The sequence below is a fragment of the Carcharhinus amblyrhynchos genome, unplaced genomic scaffold, assembly GCF_965287045.1.
Source record: "Carcharhinus amblyrhynchos unplaced genomic scaffold, sCarAmb.v2.hapA scaffold_39, whole genome shotgun sequence".
In the NCBI taxonomy this organism is placed as follows: domain Eukaryota; kingdom Metazoa; phylum Chordata; class Chondrichthyes; order Carcharhiniformes; family Carcharhinidae; genus Carcharhinus; species Carcharhinus amblyrhynchos.
In genome coordinates this window covers 7705698-7721886 of record NW_027649780.1, presented here as the reverse complement: position 1 = coordinate 7721886, position 16189 = coordinate 7705698, and the positions used below count along the sequence as shown (strand labels likewise).

Genomic DNA, 16189 nt, shown 5'->3' with positions numbered 1-16189 from the left:
ACAATGGGTGGGGGCGGGGCTCCCGGGTCCGGCCTGCGACTGGAACCCGGAGACGTCATCGCGGAGCAGAGTGATTCCTATTGGCAGGGTTCCATTGTGATGTCACAATGCGGAAGTCCACTAATGTGTTTCAGAGTGAAACTTCCTCCTCTGTGCGACATCTGGGAGGAAATCAATGTTTCCCCTTTCCATTTCTTTTCTCATTCTGGGGGAAATTGGGGACATGCAGCATCTGAAGAGAAAGGAAGTGAATCCAGGGAGGTTGCAGACTCTGGAAAGCTTACAGACGAACAGCGGAATGAGGAGCAGGACGAGATCTAGGTATCTGTTTCTCTCAAAGGCACTGACATCACTGAGCTCGGTTTGACACATTTATTCGTTTGGTTAATAGGATGGCGTCTTATCTAATGTTCACAATTAAAGCGGAAGTTTCCCAGGAGAGGGCTGATATTCATGTGAACTGTAAATTCGAATGGGATAGAGATATATTTAATATAGTTGTTTGGTATTTCCTGTGTTGTTTATGGTTCCCTATTTCTTGTCTTGAAATATATAGCAGTATATCAACGTTATCCATTTCCAGCAATGGAGACATTACAACATGGGAAGAATCCATTCAGCAACTGAAATCCATGCCAACCCTGTGGAACAATTCAATCAACATTCCCCGTCTATTATCCATATTCTCCTGTGTTTCACATCACGATGAGAGTTCCAGATGAGCTGAGACTGGGGTGGAGATGAGCAATGTTACTGAGGTGGAAATAGGCAGTCTTGATGATGATGTGGACATGTGGTTGGAAGCTCGTCTTGGGGTGAAATATTTCACCATGGTTGTGAATAGCCAGGTTCAGCTTCAGACAGTTGCCAGGAAGATAGAGTTGGTGGTGAGGGGTGGAGTTTGTAGTGGGGATTGAAGACAATGGGTTCAGTCTTCCCAGTATTTATATTAGATAAATTTCTGTTCTTTTAGCACTGAATGTCAGACAAAATAGGGTGATGTGTAAGTTGGAGGGGAACTCAGAGGTGATGATGTTCACATCCACCTGCTACCTTGGTCCTTCCTGGTGGTGGAAGTCGGGGGTTTGGGAGATTCTGTCAAAAGTTCTCGTCGAGTTGTAGATGTATAAAATCCCTCTCCTTCACCCTGGCCTCTCCTACTTCTATCTCCTCCCACAGTGCCCAGAGTCTTGTGTAGAACCAGACCGGGTGGCAAGTTTCCTTCCCTGTAGTTCATCAATGAATCAGTTTGGTTTTTATGGCAAGTTGTCAGCAGTTTGTCATAGAATCCCTACAGTACAGATATAGGCCATTCGGGTCACTGAGTCTGTACCAACCACAATCCCACCCAGACCCTATTCCCAGAACCCCATGCATTTATCCTGCTAAGCCCCCTGAGACCAAGGGGCAATTTACCATGGCCAATCCGCCTAACCTGCACATCTTTGGACTGTGGGAAGAAACTGGAGCACCCTGAGGAAGCCCATACAGACACAGGGAGAACATGCAAACTCCACGCAGACAGTGACCCCAGCCAGAATTGAACCTGGGACCCTGGTGCCATGAGGTAGAAGTGCTAACCATTGTGCCACCGTATCACCCAATTAAAGATTTCATTTTGAAATCTTTAATTGCCTTCACTACTATCAGATCTGTGGGCACCCAGTTCCAGATCATGACCACTTGCTGCACCCACCATATCTCCAACCAGGTAATGAGTGCTGCATATTACACACATTTGAACAGGAAGTGATGAGCATTGATTCATTAACCAACACGAATTGGCACCTTTAGGAGAATTGGGAGGTTGTTTATTGGGATACAGCAGGGTAAGAATAGTGGGGAAAAGTGAAGCATTTTCTGTAAAAACTAGACTTGTCTTTTCTGAATTTCTAAGTTGCACTGACAGTGATGAATTTTGGAAATTCGTGTTACAGGATATCAGAAGAGGATTTCCAGACAGAAATCTCAAAATAAATACTCGTGGTGATCTGACAGATTAAGTCCATTCATTGGGGCCTGGACAACATCAGCCTTTGGAATCTACAAAGAGAAATACTTATCTGTTCTGCCTGCTTCAAGAGATTTCAACCATAAGTGTGATTGGAAAAGCATGGAGTCACACAGATCCAAGTGAGAGTGTTCCAGTGAACTGCCTGTGGAAAAAACTCCAACACAGCTTGAAAAGACATCACCAGTCACATTGGGGTGAGACCGTTCAGGTGTTTTGTTGTGGATGAGGTTTCAGCTGACTGTCAAACTGCGAGAGACACATGGACACCAGCACCATGGAGAAGCCATGGAAATGTGGAGACTGTGGTAAAGGATTCAATTTCCCACACCAACTGGAAACTCATCGATGTAACCACACTGGGGAGAGGCCGTTCACTTGCTTGGAGTGTGGGAAGGGATTTGCTCATTCATCCTCCCTGCAGACACACAAACGAGTTCACACAGGGGACTGGCCATTCACCTGCCCCGAGTGTGGGAAAGGATTCAAAAGTTCATCCCACCTGCAGAAACACAATCGGGTTCACAGCGGGGAGAAGCCATTCACCTGCTCCGATTGTGGGAAGGGATTCAGTGAATCATCCAACTTGCTGATGCACCAGCGAGTTCACACCGGGGAGAAATGGTTCACGTGCTCAGCGTGTGGGAAGGGATTCACTCAGTTATCCCACCTGCAGACACACGAGCGAGTTCACACCGGGGAGAGGCCATTCCTCTGCTCTGAGTGTGGAATGGGATTCAGTAATTCATCCAACCTGCAGAGGCACCAGCGAATTCACACCAGGGAGAGACCGTTCAGCTGCTCCGAGTGTGGGAAGGGATTCACTGATTCATCCTATCTGTTGATACATCAGCGAGTTCACACTGGGGAGAGGCCGTTCATCTGCTCTGAGTGTGGGAAGCGTTTTCCTTATGCATCAAATCTGCAAAAACACCGACGATTGCACACTGGGGAGAGACCATTCACCTGCTCCGATTGTGGGAAGACATTCACTCAGTCATCCCACCTGCAGACACACCAGCGGGTTCACACCGGGGAGAGACCATTCACCTGCTCTCAGTGTGGGAAAGGATTCAGTAATTCATCCAACCTGCGGACACACCAGCGAGTTCACACTGGGGAGAGACCATTTACCTGCTCTGACTGTGGGAAAGGATTCACTAAATCATCACAACTGCTGAGACATCAGCGAATTCACAAGTGATGACAGGGGTTGGATTCTGCTGTTATTGCTGTTGTTAATCACACCCGGGACTGAACCATGTTCATTCTGACAGTGGGTGAAGTGAGAGGGTTGGAGGGTTTCTTTCTGCTGGACCGGCCAGTCTCACGACTTTGCTTCCAGTGGGCTGATGTTCTTTGAATCTAGGAGAGCACATTTCCACTGAAATGATCCATAAAAGCTGATGAAGGACATTTATTCTATCCTGGATAGTAAATAGAGGTTTTTCCACCACGACAGGTAGATGTACAATAATTACATTTGTCTCTGTTCCATTGAGTCTACAGCACAGGGCCAGGTCAGTCAGCTCAATCAGTCTGTGTCAATATTTATGTTCCACATGAGCCTCCACCCACCCCTCTTCATCTCCCCCCATCAGCATATCCCTATGTATGTATCTAGCTTTCCCTTCAATGTATTCATGCTGTTCACCTCAACCGCTCACTGTGGTAGTGAGTTCCACATTCTCACCACTCGCTGGGTAAAGAGGTTTCTCATTAAATCCCTGTTGGATTATTGAACCCCTTCATAATCTTAGAGACTTCCACCAGGTCACCCTTCAGTCTTCTCGTTTCTAGAGAAAAGCAGCCCATCATTCAAAATGTGTCAAATTTAGACTAAGCCTTTAACAATGATTTTGATGCAAGGACTGAGTGTAATATATCCAACATTGTGGAGAATAAGAAAAAAATTAATTTCTATAGCACCTCTTACAACCACAAGGTGTCAGCTGAACATGTGAATCTGGAGCCTGTTCTGCCATTCAACATGATCATGGCTGATCTGATTGAAACGTCAACTCCACATTCCCACCTACCCCAATACCTTTCAGCACCTTGTTTATCTGGAATCTATCTAACTCTGCCTTTGTCCTGAAGCATTGTACAGTGAATGAAGTTCTGTGAATTGTCGTGACTGTTGTAATGGAGGAAACTGCAGGCCTGGGTAATCAAATTTAGTTTTAAAATTCAATCACTTCCATCCCATATTCATTGCTCTGAGTAACAAGGTCAAGGAAGCCATTTTAAACTCGAACATGTGGTTTCTCACAGTCTATTCACCTTCTGTCTTTATTCGCTACAAATTGATTCTATATTAAAAGCCAGTCATGAAACAGATTCAGTATTGAACTTTGATTAAGATATCATTAATGACTCAATATAATAGACAATTATATTCATAAAGACTAGATTTTCATTATAAAATATTAACACTGAATAACCTGAAATGTTTTCAGAAACTGCAGACCTGGCAGAAATTGTTTAAAGGAAGAAATTATTTTCTAATTTTAATAAGCTACAGGATATCATATTCTTCCAAAGTCCAGCTGAAGAATAAGGTTCATTGTTTAATCTGGTCAGGATTAATAAGGAAGAAAGCTGTTGACTGTCTTTTTGAACCAGTCTATCTTGTAATGACAAGCATATTAATTAAGATTATTGTATTAATTAGCTAGCAATCAGTAATAAATAAAGAATTCTAGTAGTAGTGAGATTTAATTGGGTTACAATTAATAAATAAAGAATCAATCGCTATTTTTAAGTTTATTTATTAGTGTCACATGTAAGCTTATGGTAAAAAAAACTGAGTTTTATTTGCTGTAAAAAGGTATGATCTAAATTACTGTGTATGTGAAGAATGCGCAAATACAATAAATGTACTTTCAAGAGAGAACTTCAAACTCTGATTCATCTCAAAATTTGAAATTGTCTGAATATCTGATTGTATAGAATCAGATCATGGGGTCAATATGAAACTCTGCAATTGTATTTCTGTTGAAGATAATGAGAGAAGGTGGTGTAAGTAATCGGGGATCTGGGTTAAATTAATCTGTATCCAAATTGACCAAGTGTCATGTCACAATCAGCCCAACTCTGATGTCGGCTAATGTTCACTTTGGGAATAAAAGTAGAGATTCCCAACATCTTCCTTGCCAGCCAAGTACTGAATAGTCACAGGATTGAGTTCCAGGTAAATTATAGTCAAAGAAGGAACCAGACTTCTGAGGTTCAAATCCACAAGAATTCCTTTCAAAGGAGCCAGAGAGGGTTAACCTTCCACAGACTGATCACCCACATCAAATTATAAAAGCCAAAGTTTGAAACAAACGTTTCTTGACGAGTAAACTTATTTTTAAAACTTACTCACCGGAGAATCCTGGTGTTGCCTTACCTGGTTAAAATATTCTTCCATCCAAAGTTCATTTATTAAATGGCAAGTTGGAGGTGGCTGAAGTCAGTTAAAATTCAGATATCAAGATCAGGTAACACAAATCTGAAATTTAAAAACTTGCATTTAGCATCCTTCAGGACCACAGGGTCTCCCAATGCACTTTCCAACCAATGAAGTGTCTTTGAAGTATGGTCATCGTTGTAATGCAGGAACTGTGGCAGCTAATGTGTACACAGCAAGATCCCAAAAGCAGCAACATGATCACGAGCAGATGATCTGTTTGTAGTGATGTTGATTGATAAATATTGGTCAGGACTTTGGGGATAGCCCCCCCCACTCTTCTTCAAAATCATATCCATGGCAACATCTATGTCCTTGAAGGGGCAGATGGGGTACTTGGGTGGCATCACGCCCGAAAGGCAGCAGCTCTAATAATGCAGCACTCCCTCAGTGCTGGCACTTTGAATGTTGGCCTCAGGTCAATGGACTTGGATTTGACTTCCTGACTCTAAACACAGTTCTAAACGAGCCTCTGTTCTGTGGCTGGGAGCTCTGAACCATGGAAGAGAGCAGCTGGGACACATTTCTGACACACCTCAGGTTTAACCCACATATTTAGTCCTCAATGTGACCACCAGCAGCAATAACAGAGGACTCCAACCTCCGCATCACTTGTGAATTTGCTGATGTGTCAGCAGGTTAGAAGATTGCATGAATCCCTTCCCACACATAGAGCAGATGAATGGCCTCTCCACAGTGTGAGTGTGTTGGTGTTTCAATAGATGAGATGAACAAGTAAATCTCTTCCCACACACACAGCAGGTGAACGGCCTCTCTCCGCTGTGAACTCGCCGGTGTGTCATCAGTGCGGCTGATCGACTGAATCCCTTCCCACATTCGGAGCAGGTGAATGGCCTCTCTCCAGTGTGAGTGCGTTGATGTCTCAGCAGATTATCACTGTTTTTAAAACTGTCCTCACAGTCAGGACATTTAAAAGTTCTTGCATCAGAGTGAGTGCGCTGGTGTCTCAACAGGTTGGATGAATTAATGAACCCCTTCCCACACATGGAGCAGGTGAATGGCCTCTCCCCAGTGTGAGTGTGCTGGTGTACAGTGAATTCAGATGATTTCCTGAACCCAGTCCCACACTGAGAGCACCTGAATGGCTTCTGGTCAGTGTGAACATGTTGATGGGACATCAGGTCCCCAGAACTTTTATAGCACTTCCCACAGTCTGGACATTTAAAAGGTCTCAAGTCAGTGTGAACTCGCTGGTGTTGTAGCAGGTTGGATGACTCTCTGAATCCCTTCCCACACGTGGAGCAGGTGAATGGCCTCTCCCCAGTGTGAGTGCGCTGATGAATTTCCAGCTGGGATGGCCATTTGAATCCCTTCCCACAATCCTCACATTTCCATGGTTTCACCATAGTGCTGAAGTGTCTCTCCAGTTGATCAGTTGAAGGCTTGTCCATACACACAACATGTGTATAGTTTCTCTTTGCAGTGAATGGTGTGATTTTTTTTCAGGCTGTGTAACTGGTTAAAGCTCTTTCCACAGTCAGTTCACTGGAACATCCTCACTTGGGTCTGTATGTGTGTGTATCTCGGTGCTTTTCCAATCACACTGATGTTTGAAATCTTTTCCCTCAGACAGGACAGAAAACCCTTTCCCCTTCCACATTCACATCACAATGCATCAAAAAGTTCTGTCAGATCTTGATGTGATGCTTGGTTTGAGTTTCCTCTCCTTCCAATATCCTGAAAAAGGAGTTTATAAATGTCATCACTGTAAATCCAGGATAGAAATACACAAGACAATTCTAGTTTCAGTTTTGTTCCCCATCCCAACAATCAGAATCCAGAATCCAGCGAAGTGTCTTTCCTCCACTCCCAGTTTTCCCTCCCCCTTTTCTTGGGCTGTGTTCAGATCTCCAGCTGTGTTTGCAGAATCAGAATAAATTCAATCATTTTCTCTCCTGGTCACTGCATCCCTGATGCCCCATCTACTCAATGCCCCTTCACTATGACAGTCACACCTGTACCCTGTTGGCTGGATAAGACTCTAAAACCTGGTGTTGTCAGACTTTTTACTGGATAAGACTCGCCAGCTTCCTCTCTTAAGTGGTACCCAGTCACCTGAGTCCCTTGGGCATGACACGAAAAGAGCCCCACCTTCCCGATCTGCCCTGACTTCCTATTTCATTGGTAGTCTCTTGGCTTTGAGGATGAATTGCCTGATCTGATTGTTAAATCCATCCATCTTCCTTGATTCCATAATCCTTAACACTCTCATCTCACAACCTTCTCACAATCTCAGTTTTTAAATTTTCTGTTGACTGAATCCGATCAGAATTCCAGATTTCTATTTTCCGTGAAGTGATTCCTGATATTGCTCCTGAACACCCCAGTCTCAGTTAAACAAATAAACATTGCTGATTTGTGTATTTAAATGGTGACATTATTTAAAAAAAAGCACAGTGGTTAGCACTGCTGTCTCAAAGCGACAGGGACCGAGTTCAATTCCGGCCTTGGCTCTGTGTGGAGCTTGTACATTCCCCCCATGTCTGCGTGGGTTTCCTCTGGGTGCTCCGGCTTCTGCTCACAGTCTGAAAGATGTGCCGTTCGGTGCATTGACCCAAACAGGTGCTGGAGTGTGGCGACTCAGGGAATTTCACAGTAACTTCATTGCCGTGTTAATGTAAGCCTTATTTGTGATTAATAAATAAATTTTAACTTCAAAAACAAAAAAAAAGCACAATGGTTAACACTGCTGTCTGACAGTGCCAGGGACCTGGGTTTGATTCCCAGCTTGGGTCACTATCTGTGTGGAGCTTGCACATTCTCCCCGTATCTGTGTGAGTTTCCTCCGGGTGCTCCAGTTTCCTCCCCAGTCCAAAGATCTGCAGGCTAGGTGGACTGGCCATGCTAAATTGACCTACTTAGTACCCTTAGGGTGATTAACAGGGTAACTAGGTGAGGTTGCAGGAATAGGGCCTGAGTGGGATTGTTGTTCAGTGTAGGCTCAATGGGCCAAATGGTTCTGCACTGTAGGAATTCGATAATAATTGCAGTTAAAGACTGGAGAAGCTGGAAATGGGAAGTAAAAACAGGAAGTTCTGGAAATGGGAAGTAAAAACAGTAAGTTGTGGAAATCCTCAGCAGGTTTTGGCAGCTTCTGTGAAGAGAGAGAAACAGAGTTAACATTTGCAATGCCAGGGGATTGTTGTTGATGAGCTGAGTATTTGCAGCATTGTGGTGAGCTTTGAGAAACATTCTGAATGTGAATTTCTAGTTCTTACACAGATCTGGATGTCAATCTGATTTCACACCTTCCTCTGAACACTTTCCAAACTCACCTCCAGCTCATTGTCCATTCCTTCACTAAACACCCGGATGGACAATCACCACCACAACATGGCGGCGCCCGCCGGTTGCCCGGGTAACCGGGCCCAGGCAACGGGGAGAAACCCCGCCCACTCACCCCCCTCCCTTACCAAGATGGCCGTCCCCGCGCTCCGCTCCCTGAACAAAAGACACGCCTTCCTCTCCCAAGATGGCGGCGGTGACCTGGGTTCAATCCAGGTCCCGGATGATCCTCTTCCTATTGGCCCGGGGCTGCCCGTCAATCACTCCCCGGCCCATTGTGAGCTGGAGCATGCGCAGTATGACTGTGAATCTGGACTCAGGCGGGTGAGTGGAGGAGGTTCCAAACCCCCCCAATAAGACCCATTGGGTTTACTGTCAGTCTGCAGACAGGAGCTGGAGAACTGAACCCATGATGTGGGTATGCCGGCGTTGGACTGGCGTAAACACAGTAAAAAGTCTGACAACACCAGGTTTTAGTCCAACCTATTTATTTGATAATATACTCGCAAGCTTTCGAGGGGTTACCCTCTTCGTCAGGTGAATGGAGAGTTCTGGCCTCAGACAGAACATATAAAGCACAGACAGTTTAGAGATTACTGATTAAAATGCGAATCCTTACACCTAACCTGCTGTTCAAGACCTGAAGTGGCTGATAATGTGAGTGGTAGGAGCACTGATCACAGTTTAAAGAGATGTGTATTGTCTCCAGACAGTACAGTAAGTGAGGTTTTGCAAACCCAGGCAAGTCACGGGGGTTACAGATAGTGCGACATGAACCCAAGATCCCTGTTGAGACCGTCCTCATGTGTGCGGAACTTGGCTATCAGTCTCTGCTCAGCGACTCTGCGCTGTCGTGTGTTGTGAAGGCCGCCTTGGAGAATGCTTACCCGAAGGTCAGAGGCTGAATGCCCGTGACCACTGAAGTGTTCGCCAACAGGAAGGGAACAGTCTTGCCTGGTGACTGTCGAGCGATGTTCATTCATCCGTTGTCGTAGCGTCTGCATGGTCTCCCCAATGTACCATGCTTCGGGACATCCTTTCTTGCAACGTATCAGGTAGACAATGTTGGCCGAGTTGCAAGAGTATTTACCATGTACCTGGTGGATGGTATTCTCACGTGTGATGATGGTATCCATGTCGATGATCCGGCATGTCTTGCAGAGGTTGCTGTGACAGGGTTGTGTGGTATTGTGGTCACTGTTCTCCTGAAGGCTGGGTAGTTTGCTGCGAACAATGGTCTGTTTGAGGTTGTGTGGTTGTCTGAAAGCAAGAAGTGGGGGTGTGGGGATGGCCCTGGCGAGATGTTCGTCTTCATCAATGATATGTTGAAGACTCCGGAGAAGATGTCGTAGCTTCTCCGCTCCGGGGAAGTACTGGACGACGAAGGGAACTCTGTCCACTGTGTCCCGTGTTTGTCTTCTGAGGAGATCGGTGCGGTTTTTCGCTGTGGCGCATCGAAACTGCCGATCTATGAGTCGAGCACCATATCCTGTTCTTACGAGGGCATCTTTCAGGGTCTGGAGGTGTCTGTCACGATCCTCCTCATCTGAGCAAATCCTGTGTATACGGAGGGCTTGTCCATAGGGAATGGCTTCTTTAACATGTTTAGGGTGGAAACTGGAGAAGTGGAGCATTGTGAGATTGTCTGTGGGCTTGCGGTACAGTGAGGTGCTGAGGTGACCGTCCTTAATGGAGATGCGTGTGTCCAAGAATGCAACTGATTCTGGGGAATAGTCCATGGTGAGTCTGATGGTGGGATGGAATTTGTTGATATCATCATATAGTTGTTTCAGTGATTGTTAATACACATCTCTTTAAACTGTGATCAGTGCTCCTACCACTCACATTATCAGCCACTTCAGGTCTTGAACAGCAGGTTAGGTGTAAGGATTCGCATTTTAATCAGTAATCTCTAAACTGTCTGTGCTTTATATGCTCTGTCTGAGGCCAGAACTCTCCATTCACCTGACGAAGAGGGTAACCCCTCGAAAGCTTGCGAGTATATTATCAAATAAATAGGTTGGACTAAAACCTGGTGTTGTCAGACTTTGAACTGAACCCAGACAGAGGACAGGGAGGGAGAAAACTGGGAGTGGAGGAAAGAAATGGTGAGATGGGTTTGGATTTCAGACCAAGGAGGAGGGACAGTGTGTGGGATGTGGATTTACAGATTTAGAACAAAGAACAATGCAATGCAGGAACAGGCCCTTTAGCCCACTAAGCCTGTGCTGACTCCTAATTTAGATCCACTACTTATTGTCCCTCCATGGTTTCTATCCCTCTGTTCACCTCCTGTTCACATATCTATCAAGATACGCCTTGAATGTTGCTAAAGTGCCTGCTTCCATCACCTCCATTGGCAGTACATTCCAGGCACCCACAACCCTCTGTGTGAAAAACTTTCCCCATCTCATCTTCAACCTGTGCCCTCTCATAGTCGACCCTCCCGCCCTGGGAAAGAACCTCTGACTATCCATCCTATCTATGCATCTCATAATCTTGTAGACCTCTATCAGGTCACCCTCTCAAGCCTCTGTCTTTCCAGTGAAAACAATCCGGGTTTATCCAACCTCTTCTCGTACCTTAAACCCTCTAGACTGGGCAACATCTGGTAAACCTTCTTTATACTCTCTCCAAAGCACCCACGTCCTTTTGGTCATGTGGTGACCATAACTGCATGAAATACTCTAAATGTGGCCTAACTAAAGTTTTATGCAGCTGTAACACTTCTTGCCAACTTTTATACTTGATGTTCTGGCCAATGAAGGCAAGCAAGAGAGGAAAAAATGTTCCAGAGAAACTAAAATTGTTCAGAATTTTTATCCTGGACTGACTGATGACTTTTGTAAACTGTTTTACAGAATATTGGAAAGGAGGAATTACAGACAGAAACAGATATCACATCGAGATCTGACAGAGTCACTCGATTCATCAGGGTCTGAATATCATTGGCCTTTGAATGTGGAAGGAGAAATGTTTGTTCTGCCTGTGAGAAATGATTTCAAACGTCAAGGTGACTGGAAAAGCACTGAGACACACAAATACCTGAGTGAGAGTATTTCTGTGAACTGACTATGGAAAGAGCTTTAACCAGTTACACAGCCTGAAAGAACATCACACCATTCACAGCAAGGAGAAACCATTCACATGTTCTGTGTGTGGATGAGGATTCAACTACGTGTCCAACCTGGAGAGACACAAGGACACTGGCACCATGGAGAAACTGTGGAAATGTGGGAAAGGATACAGTTACCCTTCCGAACTGGAAATGCATCGACACGCTCACACTGGGGAGAGGCCGTTCACCTGCTCCACCTGTGGGAAGGGATTCACTCAGTCATCCAGCCTGCTGACACACCAGTATGTTCACACTGATCAGACACCTTTCAAATGTTCTGACTGTGAGAAAACATTTAAAAGCAAAAAGTATCTGCTGAGGCACCAACACATTCACAGTGAGGAGAAGTCATTCACCTGCCCCTTGTGTGGGAAGGGATTCACTGCTACATCCAACCTACAGAAACACCAGCGAGTTCACACTGACAAGAGACCCTTTAAATGTCCAGACTGCGGGAAGTGCTTTAAAACCTCCAGTGAAGTGACTTGTCATCAACGTGTTCACACTGATGAGAGACCATTCAGATGCTCTCACTGTGGAACTGGCTTCAGGCGATCATCTGAACTCACTGTACACCAGCGAATTCACACTGGAGAGAGACCATACACCTGCTCTGTGTGTGGGAAGAATTTCATTCAGTCATACCACCTGCTGAAACACCAGCAAATTCATTCCGATATAAAACCTTTTAAATGTTTTGACTGTGAGCAGAGCTTTAAAAGCAGCAAAAATCTCGTGATGCACCAACGAGTTCACACTGGGGAGAGACCGTTCACCTGCTGTGTGTGTGGGAAGGGATTCACTCAGTCATACAACCTGTTGAAACATCAGCGGATTCACCCTGATATAAAACATTATAAATATTTTGATTATGAGCAGAATATTAAAAGTAGCAATGACCTAATGATACACCAGCAAGTTCACACTGGAGAGAGACTGTTCACCTGTTCCGAGTGTGGGAATGTATTCACTGACTTACAGCAAATGCTCAGACACCAGCAATTTCATGAATGTATGCAGGGGTTGGATTCAACTGCTTTTACTGCTGTTAATCACATTGAGGACTGAATGTGTGGGCTAATCCTGAGGTGTGTAAGAAATGTGTCCCAGCCACTCTCTTCCATGGATCACAGCTCCTTACCTGGGTAGAGAAAACAGGTCCATTCTGGGTTTGTCACCCGGCAAGTTGCTGTGGAAGCTTTCTTTATAAGAAGGAGAGAGGGAAGGACAGAGAGCGCTGTTCTGTTAATTTTCAAGGATTTTTTTTACATTTTATGAAGATTATTAGATAGTGATTGTTTACAGGGCATGCTCTGAAATCAGATCGATATAGAACTGTGAGCTATTCCTGATCACAAGTGACTATTCCCAGTCTGAAAACGTCTCTGATCTGAAGTTTCCAAATGTTTTTGTGGCATTTGAGTTTTCAGATGAAAAGCGGTGACAATAACAGTTGGTATTTATCCAGTAACAGGTTAAAATGTACCAAGACCCTTCACAGACAGTAAGAAGCTGGATTGAAAAGGTAAGGAGGCAAATTTAGTGAGGGATTTCCATCCTTTAGGACCTCAGCAGGTGAAAGTATAAGTGGAGTGAAGCCAGTTGGGGGAGCTGAAGAAGGTCAGGACATGTTATTTTGTTGTCTCCTGGGATGTGGGCATCACTGGAAAGGCCAGAACTTATTACCCATCCCTTATTGTCCTTGAACTGAGTGGCTTGCTCACCTCTAGACTCAACCACATTGCTGTGAGTCCAGAGTCACATGTGGCCAGACTAGATAAGGATGGCAGATTTCCTTCTCTAAAGGACATTAGTAAAGTTTTACAACAATTGATGATAACTAACGTGGACATCATTACTGAGACTAGCTTTAGAATTCCAGATTCATTAATTTGGGATTTGAACCCATGTCCCCAGAGCATTCGGCTGGACTTCTAGAAGACTATTCCAGAAGTGGACATGGTTAAGAGCTTCATGTTTTGAAGTGTCCAGATAACCAACAACCTGTCCTGGTCCCTCCACGCTAACACTATAGTTAAGAAACCCAACCAACACCTCTGCTTTCTCTGGAGGCTAAGAAAATTTGGCACGTCCGCTACAACTCTCATTAGCTTTTACAGAAGCATCATAGAAAGCATTCAAGTCTGAGATCACAGACCAACTAACTCAACAACACCTTCTTCTCTGCTGCCATTAGACTCTTGAATGGACCTACCTTGCATTAAGCTTTTCTCTACACCAGAATTATAGGGAGTGGGATAGCTTGATCTTGGAATTGGACATAGCTCGGCACAACATTGAGGGCTGAAGGGCCTGTACTGTGCTGTAATGTTCTATGTTCCAGCTATGACTTTAACACTATCTTCTGCACTGTCTCCTTTCCTTCTCCCTGATGTACTCTATGAACAGTATGTTTCATTTGTATGTTGTGCAAGAAACAATACTTTTCACTGTATCCCAATACAGGTGACAATAATAAATCCAATCAAAGACATTACCACTGTGTCACCTTCTTCCCTAATTGGAGGAGAGCAGGGAGGTTGGAGGGTTAAGGGGCTGGAGGTTCCAGAGGCTGTCTATCATGGAGAAAGTGGCTGCCTCTATGGAGCTTCAAGCACGGTTCTGACTTACCTCCATGCAGGTCATGACCATAAACTGTAAACTTCCAGCCCTTGTCCATTCTTACATCCCCAGAACCAGCTCCCCCTCTCTCTGACTTTGTGCTGATTATCAATCCGGCTGGGAGCCACTGGGTGGATGAGTGGGTGAAGGAATGTTCAATGCACATGAAGGAGATTGGGTGTGCTTCCCCATTTTTGTTTTGCTCATTTTTCCAATATTTATTTATTTCCATTTTTAACCAAAAGATATTCAAGTTGTAACACTGAAATCCAAAGGAGTTTAAATCTGTTAAAATCAATCCCCATTCAGTACACAGGAGGACTGGACCCAATTTTTTATAGTATAAATAAACAAAAATCTTACAAGATGTTTACTGGGGGAATTGTTTTTCTGTGAGACCACGGGCAGTCAAACTTTGTCCCAAAATTCAGATTAGGGCCTTGAGCCTGGGCTTTGGGGCCACACACATGGAGCATAATTCCCGGATGTCCTTCACAATTGCACCCAGACCCTATCCCCATAACCCCACCTTTCTAATCCTCTGACACTAACAGGCAATTCAGCATGGCCACACATCTTTGTACTGTGGGAGGGAACCAGAGCACTTGGAGAAAACCCACGCAGACACAAGGAGAATGTGCAAACTCCATGCAGATAGTGACCCGAGCCTGGAATTGAACCCGGTGCTGCGAGGTAGAAGTGCTAACCACAATGCAACCGTGCAACAGGACCAACATTCGTGTTTTAACTAACGTCACTATGGATTAATCAGTTGGACTGACTGCTGTTTGTGGAATCTTACTGTGCACAAACTGACTGCTGGGATCAGTAATAACTTATATTTATATTATTATATTACATTAATAACTTATATAGGTGAAGGCCTAGTGGGGCTGCCGCTCGACTATTGTTAATGTTCTGGGAACCCAGGTTTGAATCCCGCCACGACAGGTAGTGGAATTTGAATTCAATAAAAAAACCCCTGGAATTAAGAATCTACTGATGGCCATGAAACAATTGTTGATTGTTGGAAAAACCCATCTTGTTCACTAATGTCCTTTCGGGAAGGAAATGTGCCGTCCTTACCTGGTCTGGCCTACACGTGACTCCAGGCCCACTGCAATGTGGTTGACCCTCAACTGCCCGCCAATTAGGGATGGAGAATTATTGCTGGCCAGCCAGAGACACCCAAGTTACACAAATTAAAACTAAACATGTTTACTGTGGGGGTGGGGTGAGTGAGGGAGGCTGGTCAGGAATGGATTGAATCATCCAGTTTAAAGGTAACACAGGCATGGATGAGGGTTTCAGCAGCAGGTGGGGTGCACGGGCCACATGATGGAGACTGAAATATCTGATATTAGTGATGGTGTGGAAATGTGGTCAGAAACTCATCTTGGGGTCAAATCTGACATTGAGATTGTGAAGGGTGTGGGTCAGCCTCAGACAGTTCCGAGGAAGATGGATGTGCTCAGTTGTTGGGGAACGGGATTTGTAACGGTGACTGAAGACAACTGCTTTGATCTTCTCAATTTTAACTGGAGGAAATTTCTACTCATTCAGTGCTGAATGTGGGAGAAGCAGTTTGATAATTTAGTACCAGTGGATGAATGGAGAGGGATGGAGATGAGGTAGAGCTGTGTGTTGTCAGTATACATGGGAAATTTCACACGGTGCT

General features: G+C 44.8%; 4 protein-coding genes across 4 annotated transcripts in view; 2 read left to right on the top strand and 2 right to left on the bottom strand.

Moving 5' to 3' along the window:
• Positions 1-3941, top strand: part of LOC145363593 (uncharacterized) — a 30026-nt gene extending 26085 nt beyond the window's left edge. Inside the window, exon 8 of the mRNA XM_080218777.1 lies at positions 2261-3941. Coding sequence (XP_080074903.1) covers positions 2261-3215 — 955 coding nt within the window. The 3' untranslated portion in view covers positions 3216-3941. The remainder of the gene's footprint in view (positions 1-2260) is intronic.
• Positions 1-16189, bottom strand: part of LOC145363731 (uncharacterized) — a 469439-nt gene that overhangs the window by 76374 nt on the left and 376876 nt on the right. The gene's annotated exons all lie outside the window — the stretch shown is intronic.
• LOC145363592 (uncharacterized) lies at positions 6074-8813 on the bottom strand. Its single transcript, XM_080218776.1, has 3 exons — positions 8762-8813; positions 6410-7163; positions 6074-6292 (listed from the first exon to the last, which is right to left on the bottom strand). The coding sequence occupies exons 2-3, from the start codon at positions 6875-6877 to the stop codon at positions 6074-6076; spliced, it is 687 nt and encodes a 228-aa protein (XP_080074902.1). The 5' UTR covers positions 6878-7163; positions 8762-8813.
• On the top strand, positions 8820-12979 carry LOC145363590 (uncharacterized). The gene is made up of 2 exons (XM_080218773.1): positions 8820-9095; positions 12151-12979. The coding sequence occupies exons 1-2, from the start codon at positions 8820-8822 to the stop codon at positions 12955-12957; spliced, it is 1083 nt and encodes a 360-aa protein (XP_080074899.1). The 3' UTR covers positions 12958-12979.

Excerpts from the sequence above, each read along its gene's own strand:
- LOC145363590 (XM_080218773.1), top strand. The coding sequence starts at position 8,820 with ATGGCGGCGCCCGCCGGTTGCCCGGGTAACCGGGCCCAGGCAACGGGG. Across the intron at positions 9,096-12,150 it reads GTGAATCTGGACTCAGGCGG|ACACCTTTCAAATGTTCTGA; the intron begins GTGAGTGGAGGA and ends CACACTGATCAG.
- LOC145363592 (XM_080218776.1), bottom strand. The coding sequence starts at position 6,877 with ATGGACAAGCCTTCAACTGATCAACTGGAGAGACACTTCAGCACTATG. Across the intron at positions 6,293-6,409 it reads ACCAGCGCACTCACTCTGAT|GGATTCAGTCGATCAGCCGC; the intron begins GCAAGAACTTTT and ends GAATGTGGGAAG.